Below are 16,948 nucleotides of genomic sequence, written 5' to 3'. Positions count from 1 at the left end.
CAAGACAGAGTTGTTCCGCCAGGCTTTTGGTCAGGGCGCAGCCTGACTCCCTCCTCTGGCAACCTGCACAGAATTTTGTTTAATCGGTTGCCATCAATTTGATTTTAACTAATTTTTATAATGAAATATTTTTAGAATGTGTTATTATTTGATTGTTTATTTGATTGTTGTTAGCCGCCCTGAGCCCGGCTTTGGCTGGGGAGGGCGGGATATAAATAAAAATTATTATTATTATTATTATTATTACTTAATGGCTGTGTCTACACAAAACTAAATAATGGTTTTGCGTTCAGAGAACAAGCTTCAATGAGTCTTGGGACAGTACTCTCTTCTCCTCCTCCAGCATGGTTTCAAGATCAGAAGCTTCTGCTTCCTTTTTAGATTAACCAGCAGTTCAGTGTGTTGCCCAAACCCTAAATGGTGGCTAATTTTAACTATGGCAGGTTGAAACAAGCAAGCTTTATAAATTACAGTTTGGTGCTAGCTTTTTGAACCAGTTTACTTGGGTTCAAATAACACAGAGGTTGTAGGAAGTCATGCTCATGGATACACCAGAGGAAGAGGGGAGAGCAAACAAGTCTAAGGCTCTTTGTGTCTTTTTCTCGTAACACTAAACTATGGTTTAGCATTACATCCAAACCACCCCATTATTTATACTGATGCCAAACTCTGATCAGTGTCAGACTGAGATAATGAGACTCAAAAGTAAGATAGTTTAACAAGGCTGATTGGAAAAATGGGATAGAAAGTTCAGTGGTACAAAGGGAATGTAAAATAACCAAAACAATTTACATCTCCAGTAGAAAACTCTCCCAAGACTTTACTGATTTACCGAAGCATGTGAAGCACATGCTTCACAAACATTTTAAAGCCCAGATTCTATTTCCTGTTAAAGTTCCACAGAAAGCATCTCTGAAAGAGAATTCTGACACTGCTTTTAAGAATAGACATTGGTGGACTAAGGATTGACTCTGATAAAGCAATTTATATATATCTAGATTTTAAAAATGGTTGAACCTCCACTCATTTTAAAGAATACTATCTTATTGCACAGGGAAAGCTCCAAGATGTCTTCCATGGACTAAGTGAGGAAAAACTATATTCACTTTTCAGGATTACACATAAGCCTGGGCACCAATTTATAGAAGCAGGAAAGGTTCACCAAAAATTTTCAAAATAAAATTGAATTAAACTGGTCTCAAAATTAAAAATTCCGAAAGGGAAAACTTGGAAATCTGTTTGAGGGAATATATAAATCTTGTTTTTATTCAGCAAAGGTAGTATTATAAATATTTTAAATAAATATTTATGGTGTTTCTGCTTTAAGTATTCATTGTTAATAATGCCTGAACTCAAAGAGGAATTGAAACAGAAAATTTACAACAGCATAATGAATTACATTCATACCAGAAGCAAAGAAACCTTAGGACAACTTGGTAAACGTAAAAGAAGCCTGAGAGAACTGTCCTGAAATAGCTCTGAAATTGTCAGTTATTAAAGGCACTTTTAACCCATGTTTCATCAAAAAAAGATGAAAGGGTACAATATATAATTCACAAGAACATTCACAAGACCGATTTAAAATAATAAAAAACTACGAATCAACACAACCACAAGAAATGCTAAAAATACAAAATTAAAGCTTAACCTATCCATCCAACACACACTCTAATGACCTACAAATGCAAACATGAGACTCTTTAGTAGGTAGAAAAATGCTAAACGTGTTGGCACCAGGAATTATTTCACTGGAAAGACACTCCACAATCAGGGTACCAACAGATTAGGCCCTTCTGTGCATCACCACATATTGTGCACATGCCACTGGTGGATCCCAGAAAAATGACTTCTCTACAGATTATGACTCTTTTGTACATATATGAAGCTTATAATCCTATGTGACTGAGAAGTACGTAGGTTCTATTGAACTCAGTGCTGCTTACTTCCAAGTAAACATGCAGTGGATTGCACTGTATGTTCTTCAAGTGCTTATTGAGTGATAATTTCATTTGTTGAGAAGTGATCTTTGTGAGAGAAATTCTTGGATTTCTCCACACACATTTATTTGATAGAGTTCAATTGTAGATGAAGTGATGGATCTGACATGCAGGCACCCAGGCTCATTCCTTGCTAAACTCTGAAGTTTGCTACATGGCCTGACCAATCCTTAGACCAACCTTGTTCACAGGTTGCTGTGAGAATTAAAAACAAAGATAATCACCACCAAGTTCTAGAGCACTTATAAATTGCAGTGTGTATAAATTGCAGGGAAGAGGTGGTCAAAAACTGATGACAGTGTAGAGAGGACTAGTCAGCTAGCTGCAGAGGAAAAGATGAAATGAGAAAACATTTGCTAATATGATGCTGAACAAGGGCTTTGGCTTTGTACACATTAGCAACATAAAACAAAGCTAGATCATTATTTTTCTCAATCCAGATCAAAGCTGGTTTGGGGGGGAAATAACTCAAAGCATAGTTTTACATAAGAAACAACAGAATAGATGTGGATTGTGGCTAATGTGTGTACACCGCTTCCCAAACAGCAGTGGGAGTGTGTGGGATGCAGAATAAACAGGATTGTGGAGACAGCTATATTATTATTTAACTACAACTACTCCCATGCATGGGGTTTGTGAGGCAACATCTTCAAACTAATGTACACTCTGGTGGCACCAGATTCCGCTGAGGACTGCAATTACAATAGGGATGCTCAGAGGACACCTTACATTTTATATTTATTTGAGATTTAATTAATCTTTTCTACTTTACCGTCAGAGATTATTGATTAATGGTTACTTGAGATTTGAAGGCTTGGAAGGTCAGTGATCACAGCTGTGAATTCACCATGCCTAATTACTTGCAGCAAGTCCCAGCAACCACAATAAGGTAAAGGTAAAGGGACCCCTGACCATTAGGTCCAGTTGTGGACGTCTCTGGGGTTGCAGCGCTCATCTCGCTTTATTGGCCGAGGGAGCCAGCGTACAGCTTCCAGGTCATGTGGCCAGCATGACTAAGCCGCTTCTGGAGAACCAGAACAGTGCACGAAAACACCATTTACCTTCCGGCAGGAGCGGTACCTATTTATCTACTAGCACTTGTCTGATCGGCAAGCCCTAGTCCCTTGTCCCTCCTAACCACAATAAGACTTTCTACCAAATAAACATGCATGGGATTAATATGAAGGTCTCAGTGTGCTGACCTCCAGCACCTCCACCCCTTTAATAAAGGTGACAAAGAGGAGAAGCACAGATTATATAAACAGTGGTACCTCGGGTTAAGCACTTAATTCGTTCTGGAGGTCCATTCTTAACCTGAAACTGTTCTTAACCTGAAGCACCACTTTAGCTAATGGGGCCTCCCGCTGCCGCCGCGGCACGATTTCTGTTCTCATTCTGAAGCAAAGTTCTTAACCCAAGGTAATATTACTGGGTCAGTGGAGTCTGTAACCTGAAGCGCCAGTAACCTGAAGCATATGTAACCCGAGGTACCACTGTATTGTCTTTTAAACTGGTAATGTGTACAAAGGCAAAGTCCCTTTCCAGCAATATAACAGGCAAGCATTTTCTCATTTAATCTCTTCCTCTGCTGCTAGCTGACTGGTACTCCACTCATTCATCAGTCTCTGACCACCCTCACCCCCATCATTTACTATTCTCTAACACTTTGCAATTTAAAATACGGAACGGGAAAAGAAAAACGATTGTGTGCGTTTTAAAATATGCGTTGTTGACAAGCTGAGTCAGGATGCAAGGAGGAGGGGGAGGGAGAAAGGAAAACCTCCCTCTATCCTACCACTGGGTCAAGGGCACATAGTTTTCAATATTTTTCGGGGTGTGTGTGAAGATACAGTAGTTCATTCATAAAAGGTTTGTAACCGATAACCCATTTTGCAGCAAAGCAAAATGCTTATAAAGACAAACACCATTCGAGGTCGACTAAAACATCTCCAAGCTGTGTTTTTCAAAGCCATATCGAACCCCACCACCCCCACCCCACGAAAACAGCCATCCTCCGCAAACCTGAATCGCCGTCCGGCTCTAACACACCCTCCTCTTCTTGGCCTGCAGCCGCACTCGGTGAACCCATTGCAGCAATAGGGGAGGGAACACCCAGCAGCGAAGGCCTCCGACCCTTTCACGAGCAAACCAGACAGCCCCTTCAGGCAGGGGCTCATTCCGTCGCAAGGGCCGCCTTCGCCCCCCCCCTCCCGTAACCTAGAACAAAAAGGCGGACGGAGAAGAACACAGCCAAGGGCATTCCAGTATGAATCGCTCGGGGCTATGGCGGCTGGCGACGGGGCTCGGGAGGGTTGCCATAGTAATGCCAGGCCCCCGTGTGAGGGTTTTTCTTGGGGGGGGGGGCAGAGAGAAGAGGCGGCGGTTGAAAGGGTCAGAAGGCTCGGCGACGTCCAGCGGGCCGCCCGTTGCCATGGAAACGGGGAAGGCCGAGGCCGGGCTGGCGGTTGAAGAGAAGATGGAGGGGTTGCCATAGCGACGGGGGCCGGCGGGGGGGGGGGGTCGCCTCACCTGCCGAGCGTTCGCTTCATGCCAGAGTCGGCGGCGGGCCGGGAGCTACCAGGCAGGCGCAGGCTCGGTCTCAAGCTGAAGCCCTTATCCGGCTGCTGGGAGGAGCAGGAGGAGGAAGACGCGGCAGCCGCTGCCGGAGCGGAGGAGGCGAAGCGCTCATGCTCCAAGGTGACGGACTCGTTCCGCTTTCTCATGCCGGCGGTGCGAAACGCGCGGGCGGTGCCAGCTCAAGCCGCTCGAGGGAAGACGCCTCCGTCCCGAAACCGACGCTGGCTTCCCCTACATTATGCCAACCACAGCCCAGCAACCGAAAGACTAGCGGCGCCTCTCCGACGCCACCAATCAGAGGCGGCCTCGGCCCACCTGACCTCCCTACGCGGTTAAGTCACAGGGAAGGGCAAACGCGACTGCCTCCTGGCTCCGCCTTCATTTAAAAAACATGGTATTGTTTTGCTCACAAAAAATATGGCTCCCGCGTCGTCGGATGCCCTCAGACATATCTGAGTACAGTACAGTGTTGCAAACGCCTTTTCCTCTGCCCCGCCCCACTCTGCCCCGGCCATTTTGAATGAGGGCAACCGCGAAGTCACAAGCTTGCGGACTGAACTGTTTGTCTTACCTGAACTCTGGGCTTCCCATCCGACATTGCGGCATTATATTATATTATATTATATTATATTATATTATATTATATTATATTATATTATATTATATTATATTATATTATATTATATTATATTATATTATATTATATTATATTATATTCTTATACAGTGGTACCTCAGGTTACATATGTTTCAGGTTACAGACACCACTAACCCAGAAATAGTGCTTCAGGTTAAGAACTTTGCTTCAGGATGAGAACAGAAATCGTGCTCCGGCTGCGCGACGGCAGCAGGAGGCCCCATTAGCTAAAGTGGTGCTTCAGGTTAAGAACAGTTTCAGGTTAAGTACGGACCTCCGGAACGAATTAAGTACTTAACCCGAGGTACCACTGTATTATGTTTTTTGGACCTGTAGTCAGTCACCTACATGTTAGAGACTACACTCTGAAAACATGCTGCAGGCAGATACTCTTTATAAAAACTTGAATGCAAGGTCATATTTTCCAAACCTCTAGTAATAGCTAAGTGCCTCCAAAATTCCAGCAGCATGATTCCAATGTTCCTGTTATTAAATGCTCTTTAACCTGACATCCGACTGCCCTCCTCTTTTGCTATATGCATTCAAGAGCTTTTGATTTTTGCACAGCACTCAGCAGGACTGGCTCACCTATGACAAGGTGAAGTGACCGCCACAGGCAGCAGGATCCACAGCCGCAGCAGATCCAGCCTCTAAGGCAGTGTTTCCCAAACTTTTTTGGGCAACGGCACACCTGTTTACTGAAAAAAAATCTCACGGCACACCACCATTAAAGCCCCGCCCCGTGACGTCAGCGCGCAGCGTCACGCCGGGAGGGACGCACGAAAGTGAAAGTTTTTTCCCTCCCCCCTCAGTCCCTCGCTCGGAATTCAGCTCGTTTCGGGCATCGCTCCGGCTGCTCCCTCTCCCGCCGCGCAGGAGCGATGCCTCTCTCTGGCTCTCCCTCCGCGCAGGCTGAGGGAGGGAGGGAGGTGCGCGTGTGACCCGTCTCTGCTGGGAGACCAAACCCAGCGAGGCAGAGTCGCGCGGAGGCGCCCAGGCAGCGCTGCCGGCTGCGAGGAGGAGCGCCAGGCAGCAGCAGGAGGCGCGGCCTCTCCTCGCCGCCGCCGCCCCGCCTCTCGCCGCCCGACTCGCCCGCCTCCCTCCAGGCATCTCGCGGCACACCAGCCGATGTCTCACGGCACACTCGTGTGCCGCGGAACACCGGTTGGGAAACACTGCTCTAAGGGATACATTGCCTACCACTGTGGCTGCTGCAGCAGCACTGACTTCAGGTAAAATGCTCCTTGGAGTCTGGATCTGTCACCACATCAGCAGCCCCACCCCAGTGTTGCCTCTACATCAGTCTCTCAGCAAATAACAGGCAGTGCTGGTCTCCTCCTACACCTAGGGAGGCTACCCTCTGGTCTCTGCACCCACCCAGCATAATTAAGAGCAGGCTCCTCCTCTGCTGCAATGGTTTTTGATTCCTACTTCAACAGCTGGGTCAAGTTGATTTGACACCCCCCCTTCCCAATGTAGATCTTTACTGTTCCTGAAGAAAACCCAGGACCTTGAGATTAAGAGTCTCATGCTCTGCTGACTGAGCTATCCCAGTGTGTTTGTCTGCATATATATTTGTATCTGGCTGTCCCCTTGTCCTTCTGCTAGCAGGTCCCAACAGGCTTTTGAGAATTGACTGAGGTTTTTTGTGTGTAATTATTTGTATGTTTTTGCTAGCTTTTATATATGTATATAGTTTTATTTCTACCAGTGTTTGTTTTTTCAATTATTGATTTTTCTATGTTTTTAGCAGTTTTCATTTTTATCTGTAAGTCTCCTGCCTCCGTCTCCACCATGGACACAAGCCATGTACAACCATCAAGCTGGACTGAGTCACCTAAGTGCTGGGCCACACTGGTTCTCAGAGACATTGCACTAGATCCATGTGGAATCCATGGATGACACCAGCCATCTACAACATGAAAAGCTCAGTCTGGGAAGGAGAAGATGTGCTGGAGGCTGAACGTGAGGCCCGCTGGTTGTGCTAAGGAGCCCTGCTTTTGGCCATAACCCAGTGGGGGTCAAAACTCTCTGGAGTGACATGTTCGTAAACTGGCCAAAGCTTATCTGTTCCCACCCGCGACTTTTAAAAAGAAGAAAAGGGTGGGTTAAATAAAAATCATCATCATCATCTCACAGAAGACTTACAATGTGAGATTTTTTACAGAACGAAACAAAACCAGCTGAATCATGAAATGAATGTCACTGCAAGGTGCCGCAGAAAGAAAGTGGAAAACGTTATTTCCCCAATGGAAATGTTTCACACATTCGGTTGCTTGAATCACATCCCCAACGATCTCTCTTCCCGCCAGCTGAATCCCTAACGGTGTAAACGTATGCACAACTCCAGAGGTTTCAAACACTGGCTAGGTTGTGATACGAAACTCCGTGTACTGTTATTGCAATTCCAAACAACCGCCGGCCGCAAGCTATAGGAAACAGCTGCGAGGGAGAGCTAAGTTTGTCTCTTCTCTTTTCCCGTACCGTAAGAGGCGGTGCTTCTCTCCCTCGCCTCGCCTTCCTATTGGCCGAGGAGTTCAGTGGCGCGGGTTTTGCTGCCGCGCGCGCCGAGCGAAGGCCGTTGCGCGTCTGAGGGGAATCGAGCAGTCCGGCCGCGACCATGTTCTGCGAGAAAGCGACCGAGCTCATCCGGGAGCTCCACCGCGCCAGCGACGGGCAGCTTCCTTCCTTCAATGTGAGCCTTTGGCGGCGCGGCCTCCCTTCCCTTCCCCCTCCTCCGAAGGGCCGCCCAGCCGCCCTGAGGGGACTTTTGTGAGAGAAGCGGGCGGGGGTCCTTCGGAACTCCCTGCCTCTTGATACCAAGCCTTCCCTGAATTCCTACTTAGTAATAATAATATTAATTTTACCCCGCCCATCTGACTGGGTTTGCCTGGTACTCGGGAATGGCTCTGTGGCTTTTCCCCTGCTTTAGCATTCTAACTTCTTGTGTGTTTTAATGTATTTCCCCCCGATTTTATTTTATTTTTACAACCAAGCGGTGTATAAATTTTATGAAACAAACAAACAAATGATTGGATGGCTGGGATTGCTCCACAAGGCTATTCCTTTATGAGGTTGGCTGTTAAAAGCAAAGAGAATGGCGAACTGGATTGGCGTTAATGCCATAAAGCCCACCTTGATAGAGGGTTTGATGGTGAGTGGGAAGAGGTAGCAGACTAAACTCTTGGTAGCCATTTCCCTCATGATTTGAGTGAGTGGATCTGGGGGTACCTGACTGCCCAATAAAATAACGTTCCGCAATATAAAAGGCTTCCCATTAATTATCTGGTTGGCTAGTCAGCCTGAGACTGAAATCCTATGCATGTTCACTTGGGAATAAGCTTGCTGGGATTTACTTAGGGAGCATTTCCCCACAAACTTTACAAATATATGGAGAGGAAAGTTGGACTGAAAATCTAAATGACTACTGCACCTGAAAATCAGCACTGAGGTATATCGCAGTTGACTTGGATGCACATCTGACCAATAAATGTTTCACTGATGCACCTGGAGAGAGAAAGAGTGGTCTAAGCTATGTTGATTGTATGCATCTTTTCTTCTTTAGCTTCTGTAGAAAATACCCTGCAACCTACACATGACCTTAACAGCTGAGTATTTTCTATGAGGCTTGTAATCATGCTGAAACACTCATCTTATACAAATATTTAGTCATTGTCTTATCTAGCAGCTCAAAAGGAAAAGAAGCAAAGGGAAAACTTCAGAATATTGATAGAAACAAATTCTGGATAGTGGACAGAGAGGAATAGAACTAGAATAGAAATATGTATGCATATTTGAGTGTAGAGTTGGCGCATGTTTCCTATTTTACAATGTTTTAAATAAATATTACAACTGGTGATATGCCAACTAAAGCTAGCATATGTGTGCATATCTCCTTCTGTCGGTTGAGTTGCATATAAATATTTCTGTGGTTGTGGTTGATGGCTACTTCAATTTTTATAGGAAAAAAGGCGTGCATTTTTATTTATTGTGGTTTTTTTTAATTAGGCAGAGTAGTAATGTCAAATTATTAATGAAATTGGTACTTTCCATGTTGCAGGAGGATGGAATCAGACAAGTACTTGAGGAGATGAAAGCATTATATGAACATAACCAAACTGATGTGTAAGTAAGGTTTTTTCAGGAAAAACAGACCAAAAAAAAAAATCTCTGCTAAAGAATTAAAAAATAAGTTGCAGAAGTGAGAAATAAAAGACTTTAATATTATGGAAACAACTTTATAACTACCATGAGTTTTCCACGTAACTTTGTGGCTGTCAACAGACTTGGATTTGGTTTAGTAGGCAGCCTTGTGTGACTGTTCTCTACTCCCACATCCTCTGGTGCATGCAGAAAATTCTGTGGAAGAGTGGAAGGAATTGGTCTGTCACTTTGGTGGCAGCATAATCCAGTGTATAGTGTGATGGACTATGCCGAAATGGCAAAGATGACCGTGAAGATCAGACACCAAGATGATTAAAAAATTTTAGACAAGAGTGGGGGGAAATTATAGAGTATCTTAAAGACCACTGAAGATATCTAAAAACACTAGCAGGATTGTCATAACACTTATAATGTAATATCACCTAAGTTAAAAAAGGGGATACAAAATGAATTTGAAAAATGTAATTAGATGCAGTAGAATGAACAGAAAAAACTGGAAGCCAGGGGAGGGTGGGGTGGAAGTCTGGGGATTTAAGTAATCTCAGATGTAAAAAATTGAAAGTGATTTAAATGTATAATAATATTGTTAAACGAAAATAAAATATTTTATATAGAAAAGATAATACCTACAGCCTGCTGTACCATTAACTGAGATCCATCTTCCTCACTTACTTTGTAATGGGCTTTAGAGAGAGGCAGGAATTGTAACATCACATTTTGACTGCTTCTGCCTTCCCTAAGCCACAAGTTGAGGTGAGATAACACTCCTTCATATCCTTTCTTTGCTAGCCATTGGAGGAAGCAACATGGCTTCTTGAAAGCCTGTTGTGAAGTAATAAAAATGCCCCATTCCCCAAGACCATTGTGTGTGCCCAAGGACTCGGGTTGAGTCTTGTTTAACTTTATACCGGGGCTTAGAGCTAGAAGAGACCAACCCTGTCATTCCCTGCACCACAAAGTTCTCTCTTTCCAAATACAGTACTCTGCAGATCACAGAAAAACTGAAAGGGAAGGGATTTCTGTGCAGAATACAGATTATTTATTTACTTTATTAAATTTGTATACCGTCCATCCAAAGATCACAGAGCAGTTCACAACATAAAAACACAAAATGAGAACATAAAATACACAATAAAAGATAAACAAACCAATAAGCCCCTTCGCACAAACACATTTAAAAGGCCATGGAATGTTAATCAGTCAAAGGCCTGCTTATAGAGAAATGTTTTCGCCTGGCAGCTAGATATATGTAATGAAAGTGCCAGATGAGCCTCCCTGAGCAGAGCATTCCACAAACAAGGAGACACTGCAGAAAAGGTCCATTATCGTGTTGCCACACTCTGGAGGAGGCACATTATCGTGTTGCCACACTCATGGAGAAGGCACATAAAGAACAGGCTCAGATGGTGATTACAGGGTGCTGGTTGGTTCATATGGGGAGAAGCAGTCCTTGAAGTATTTTTACAATGCATTTACTTATTGACATTCTTATTCATAATTGTTATTTGTGTGTTTTAATTATTGATGTTTATTTGATTTGTTGTGAGCTGTTTTTTGGAGAAGAGCAGCGTGCACAGAGTAAAAGAACTAATGCAGTCATTGCATGATGGGCTAGGTTTACACACTAATTAAAGTGGTCCCCCTAACCACAATGTGTACTTTTATGTTTCTTGCTTTCAAAGTGTATGTAATATAGCTTGTCATTCTATTATCAGAAATGAAGCTAAATCAGGACACAGTGAGCTGATTCCAACCATCAAGTTTCGCCACTGCTCTCTGCTGAGAAATCGCCGATGTATTGTTGCATACCTGTAAGTTTCTTGCAGTCATCTGTGACTAGGGAAATGAGATAAAAAGCATTTCAGAAATTGTTTCCAATTCCAAGATTTTATTCCTTCACTTCTGGAACAGGTAGATTTCAGAGGGATTTCCCAAGGTCACTGGATTTGCATGTTTGGGCTTATCCATATAACCTCGCAAATCATTCCCTGTGATTAATACTCCTGTGATCTGTAGGAGCAGTTTGAATAGCCTCAGGCCAGGAGCTGGTAAACATGGCACTATAATCCCAAATCAGGGACTGTTGCAATTCTCAATACATTGAGCTGAGCTGTGTGACACCAGAGCAAAAATCTTCATTTTTTCATAATTAGTTAAGGAGTTAGTTATCAGATTGTAATAAAATTCTGATTAAGAACACTTCATTATTCATTAAGGGATTAAATGATGTCTATTTCTGATTATGAGTACTTTTGTTATGCTACCATGTTTGTTTTCTCAGGTATGACCGCTTACTTCGCATCCGGGCGCTTAGGTGGGAATATGGTAGCGTGCTGCCAAACGCTGTCCGATTTCACATGTCAACTGATGAAGTAAGCCAATTTGTTATATGTATAGGTTGAAAGGACAATGATTGTACTCGAAATAAAGGAAAGTATACAGAGTATATTATTCATAAATGTTGAGTAACTTAGCCATGTAGGCACACTTAAATAGACACTTGTTGCAATTTAATGTAAGCTGCATCACAGTGGCAGAACGCATGCTTTGCATGTAGAAAGTGTCAGGTTCAGCCCCCAACTTTGCCAAATAAACTAATCTGATAGCAGGGCTGGGAAAGATCTGCCCGAGAGCTTGGAGAGCCCACTCCCAGTCAGATATTAACTGTGGACTGCTTACTTGCTAATTCATAACTCTTCTGTTGCACATTGACAAAAAAGGAGTACAGTCATACCTTGGTTTTTGAACAGCTTAGTTCTCGAATGTTTTGGCTCCCAAACACTGCAAACCCGGAAGTGAGTGTTCCGGTTTGCAAACTATTTTTGGAAGCCAAACGTCTGACGGGGCTTCCGCAGCTTCCAGTTGGCTGCAGCCAATCGGAAGCCGCACTTTGGTTTCCGAATATTTTGGAAGTTGAACAGATTCGAACTATATGCTCTATAGAGGAGGCTAGATAGAAGTAAGCAGTTCCAAAACTTGCACATTCATCCCCTCATATCCCCATGTCTTTTGTTTTAAATCTTTAGGTAATTTCTTGCTTGACAGTTTGAAAATAGCATTTCAGGATTAATTAAGCCAACTTTTTTATAATTCCAGGTGGTGTGGTTCAACCAGTATAAAAAGTCTTTGGCTACCTATATGAGATCTTTAGGAGGAGGAGACGGGCTGGACCTCACACAGGACATTCAGCCCCCCAAAAGTTTGTACATTGAAGTAAGTGAAATTTAGAACTATGGAAGGCTTATTGTATTTGGATGTCATTGGCAGTGTAGTCATATGTAGGTACTAAGAAGTCAGTTCCTTGTTTCAAACTGGAAGCAGTTTGTTGCAGGCAGAGGAATCAGAATTGTAGAGTTGGAAGGGACCATGAGAATCATCTAGTCCAACCCCCTGCAATGCAGAAATACGCAGCAGTCCCATATAGTGTTCGAACCTGCAACCTTGGTGTTATTAGCACCTTTTCACAGAATTGTTGCAGTTTATTATCACAGATAATAACTATTGTTTAACAGGGTAATAAAAAGCTAAATGAAACTTACTGATGTGTTCATATATTGGAAGTATGACTCCTTTTGTCTACATATAGCTTTGTTGTTTAGTCGTTTAGTTGTGTCTGACTCTTCGTGACCCCATGGACCAGAGCACGCCAGGCACTCCTGTCTTCCACTGCCTCCCACAGCTTGGTCAAACTCATGTTCGTAGCTTCGAGAACACTGTCCAACCATCTCGTCCTCTGTCATCCCCTTCTCCTTGTGCCCTCCATCTTTCCCAGCATCAGGGTCCTTTCTAGGGAGTCTTCTCTTCTCATGAGGTGGCCAAAGTACTGGAGCCTCAGCTTCACGATCTGCCCTTCCAGTGAGCACTCAGGGCTGATTTCCTTAAGAATGGATAGGTTTTATCTTGTTGCAGTCAATGGGACTCTCAAGAGTCTCCTCCAGCACCATAATTCAAAAGCATCAATTCTTTGGCGATCAGCCTTCTTTATGGTCCAGCTCTCACTTCCATACATCACTGCTGGGAAAACCATAGCTTTAACTATACGGACCTTTGTTAGCAAGGTGATGTCTCTGCTTTTTAAGATGCTGTCTAGATATTGCTAGATATAGATATTGCTACATATAGATAGTTTTTCTTAACACAGATTTCCTGACAGTACTTTAAATTTGATGGTTATTTGTTTCTTTTTACAGGTTCGGTGTTTGAAAGATTATGGAGAATTTGAGATTGATGATGGCACAACAATTCTGTTGAAGAAGAACAGCCAGGTATTTATGATAAGATGGCAAACAGAGCAAGAACTCAATTTGGGTTCCCTGTTGTTTAAGGAGCTAGATGGAAGTGGTTCTCCTCTGCTTCTGGCACAGTTTAGGATACAGGAAGTTGCCCTATACTGGATCAGGTGCAGTTAGCCTAGTATTTTAACTGGAGATCCCAGAGATTGAACCAGAGCAAACTCCAGGTTTACATGGGCCCTTGAGATTCTTTCATTGTCCTGCCCCTCTGTCCTATAAAAGTCCACTGGCTGATGGGTGAGGGAAATCTCACACAAAGAAGGAAAATTGGGAGGAGGATGCAGCAGTGCTGATGAAGAAACCAAGTGGCATGGCGAGGAAGGAAGGAGCAAGGAGACGGTGCAGCTGTCTGTTTGTGACCTTCTGTATGCAAAGTGTGTGCTATGGTTCCTCCACACTCTCATTATGCTTACCATTGTCAGCTTTCATGTCATTCTACTCATTTTCATGAAGGAAAACGCTGGAGCCATTTTAGTACTTTCTGTCTGGAAAGATTCAAAAGCATTTCATTATGTTGGTTTATTTAAGACATTTATCTACTGCTTAATCATTCATATTTCTAAACAGTGTTAATAACAGCAATGCACAGAACATGGGATTTACAGTAGCTGTGGCTAAAATAGCAGGGGTTATTCTATTATTGGACCTCATTTGAAAACAAACAGTACAGGTAGAGTCAGGAGTTACTACCTTAACTACACCATAAATAAGACCAGCTTTAGCTTTATAAAGGGGACGATGAGAGATTGCAAATGTTTGCCTCAGCTTTGAAAATTGTTTGCTTCCCCACAGCATTTTTTACCACGCTGGAAATGCGAGCAGTTAATCAGGCAAGGAATTTTGGAACACGTCCTTTCTTAACTTGCTGTTCGCAAGACTGATTTAAGTACCTATAAACATTTTAGCAGATTTTAAATGGGGTAAGTATAGAAACATGCCACAGTGTCTTGTGTTTTTGAAAAAAAAATGCAGAGACTTAGTTACTGTTGTGGGAACTGCATGGATACTTAGTGAAGAGGACAAAGAAGAAGATGATACGATCAACAATTTAAAAATATCTAAATCCCAAAACAAGTGGAATTTCTTTTAAGCTCATAGCTTGCCTTCACTTCTGGACACATTTTGAAGTATCATGTTTTTATTCGCTGGCCTTTTTGTATGAACCAGACATCGTCTTACTGTAAATGTCATGCTTAGAAGAAAGCCACAACATTTGTACTATTAAGTGTGTGCATTGTTAAAAGACCTTTGAAACGATGTAATGATAAAGTTACTTAAGGAGTGGTACTGGTTAAGTTGCAGTTGAATTGCTGCTAACCCTTGTGTTTTCTCTCTAAGCTTTTATGCTATAGTACTCATTGAGCAGGGCCTTGAAGTAGATGAACTACAAGGCTCCTTCCAACTCACAGAACAGAGGTGGGCTAAGTTTTATTTGGCCCGAGGCCTTGACCAGCATTCAAGTGGCTGCAGGCCAGCAGTGGGCGTGACCATTCCACATGCACACAGATGCCCACTTTCTACAACTGATTTGTGCAAATTGGCTGGGTGGAGAGACTTATCACCCCCTCTCCACTCATCAAAACATCTATCTGGTGACTAGGAAGGAGGTGATTTGCACCCCACTCTAACTACCACCCACCTCAATTCTGTGTCCATTATAAATAAATAAATGGCTCCATTGTCAAGCTGTTTCTTGTAAGATGTTCAATAAATTTTTTTGCTGCTTGCACCTTTAGCCTGTTAGCTCTAGTCCTGTCCACTGGAGCAGCAGAGAACATATCTTCTGTGTGTCAGCCTTCATCCTTTCTCTCCTCTAGTTAAACATACCCAGTTCCTTCAGTCTTTCCTCATTGAACTTGCTTTCCATACTACTGGCAATCTGTACTGCCTTATCCACTGTACCCTTCCAGTTTGTGCAGTGTCCAGAACTGTACAAAGGGACTCTAGATGATTCTGCATAGTGCTGAATAAATTGCAGTACAAGAGTTGAATTGTTAGATGTAAAATTATATCATTTTGTCTTAATTACCAGATTGTGCCATATTAAATATTTCCTGATATTTGATCAAGAATTTTATCTCCAATTTCATATGCCACAAAACTTCCAGAAATTATGATATTTCACCTGCATTGAGGTTGTTTGTAATGAGTCACTCCCATTTCTATCAAACTCAAGAGTAAGCCGTTCTTGAGCTTGTGCATAACATACTTGGTCACAGGACGACTGGTTGGGGGAGACTACAGGGAGCCACAGACTTTGGCTCTCCTCCTGGGCACAAGATATAGAAACATGATTAGTCGCACCAACAGGGTAAAGAACAGCTTCTATCCGTGGGCTGTTAGGCTGCTGAAAGAAAAGATAACAACAGGGCAACTGACTTTCGGGTTTGGTGGGTGTGCGTCAGTAAACGGGGGGAATTAAGACTAATAGAGCTGAGTGCAGGGTGCTCGTGTAATCTCACTGTATACAATAATAATAATAATAATTTATTATTTGTACCCCGCCCATCTGGCTGGGTTTCCCCAGCCACTCTGGGCGGCTTCCACAGAAACCAAAAAACACTAAAATATCATACATTAAAAGCTTCCCTGAATAGGGCCACCTTAAGATGTCTTCTGAATGTCAGGTAGTTGTCCATCACCTTGACATCCGATGGGAGGGCATTCCACAGGGCGGGCGCCACCACCGAAAAGGCCCTCTGCCTGGTTCCCTGTAGCTTCGCTTCTCGCAATGAGGGAACCGCCAGAAGGCCCTCAGAGCTGGACCTCAGCGTCCGGGCAGAACGATGGGGGTGGAGACGCTCCTTCAGGTATACTGGGCCGAAGCCGTTTAGGGCTTTAAAGGTCAACACCAGCACTTTGAATTGTGCTCGGAAACGTACTGGGAGCCAATGTAGGTCTTTCAAGACCAGTGTACAAGTTGTACAAGTGACAATAAAGTATTTCATTCAAAAGATTTCTGCATTGCAGGGGATTGAACTAGATGATCCCAGTGGTTCCTTCCAACTCTACAAATCTGATACATGGTGTCTCTGTCCATAAGCAAACAAAACATAAAAACTCCACCAAAACAATTGCTCTCTTACTTTAAACTAAATGAGATTTAATCCACCAAATAGGAAGGTACTTTAAAAAGTAGTCTATTTTCTGCATTTGTCTTAGTTATTTTAGGACGGGCTCTTAGCCATGTTCCTCTCATTTAGTTAGGTTCCAGCTTTACCCATTTGCTGCTCTCCCGACATATCTACCCCAGCCATTTGCACACAGAGAAAATCCAGTGAC

General features: G+C 43.3%; 2 protein-coding genes across 6 annotated transcripts in view; one reads left to right on the top strand and one right to left on the bottom strand.

The window, feature by feature from the left end:
- Positions 1 to 5,156, bottom strand: part of ABHD12 (abhydrolase domain containing 12, lysophospholipase) — a 33,752-nt gene extending 28,596 nt beyond the window's left edge. Inside the window, exon 1 of one of the 3 annotated variants that reach the window (XR_014523565.1) lies at positions 4,020 to 4,481. Coding sequence is in view for 2 of the 3 variants with exons in the window: in XM_083494596.1 (XP_083350722.1) it covers positions 4,527 to 4,720 (194 nt within the window). In the remaining variant the exon portion in view is untranslated. Of the gene's footprint in view, positions 1 to 4,019; positions 4,483 to 4,526 lie in introns of those variants that run through there. The other 2 variants (XM_083494596.1, XM_083494595.1) reach the window with 2 other exon arrangements.
- On the top strand, positions 4,558 to 15,738 carry GINS1 (GINS complex subunit 1). Of its 3 annotated transcripts, XM_083494889.1 has the most exons (8): positions 4,558 to 4,694; positions 6,964 to 7,313; positions 9,271 to 9,335; positions 11,090 to 11,185; positions 11,656 to 11,746; positions 12,471 to 12,587; positions 13,565 to 13,639; positions 14,459 to 15,738. In XM_083494889.1, exons 3-8 carry the CDS (start codon positions 9,301 to 9,303, stop codon positions 14,525 to 14,527), a joined length of 483 nt encoding a protein of 160 aa, XP_083351015.1. In that variant the 5' UTR covers positions 4,558 to 4,694; positions 6,964 to 7,313; positions 9,271 to 9,300; the 3' UTR covers positions 14,528 to 15,738. The 3 variants fall into 3 exon arrangements, with proteins under 3 accessions (XP_083351015.1, XP_083351016.1, XP_083351014.1); XM_083494890.1 differs by lacking the exon at positions 4,558 to 4,694 and having other exon boundaries at positions 6,961 to 7,313; XM_083494888.1 differs by lacking the exons at positions 4,558 to 4,694; positions 6,964 to 7,313 and adding an exon at positions 7,355 to 7,905.
- Positions 15,739 to 16,948: the final 1,210 nt, after the last annotated feature.

The sequence above is a fragment of the Podarcis liolepis genome (genome assembly GCF_965112155.1).
Source record: "Podarcis liolepis genome assembly, chromosome: 3".
In the NCBI taxonomy this organism is placed as follows: Eukaryota; Metazoa; Chordata; class Lepidosauria; order Squamata; family Lacertidae; genus Podarcis; species Podarcis liolepis.
The sequence above is the reverse complement of the archived record's forward strand: the minus strand, read 5'-3'. Positions and strand labels throughout refer to the sequence as shown.

Coding starts and splice junctions, on each gene's coding strand:
- GINS1 (XM_083494888.1), top strand. CDS start 7,831: ATGTTCTGCGAGAAAGCGACCGAGCTCATCCGGGAGCTCCACCGCGCC. Junction 9,336..11,089: donor GAACATAACCAAACTGATGT/GTAAGTAAGGTT, acceptor TTCTATTATCAG/AAATGAAGCTAAATCAGGAC. Junction 11,186..11,655: donor CGATGTATTGTTGCATACCT/GTAAGTTTCTTG, acceptor TTGTTTTCTCAG/GTATGACCGCTTACTTCGCA.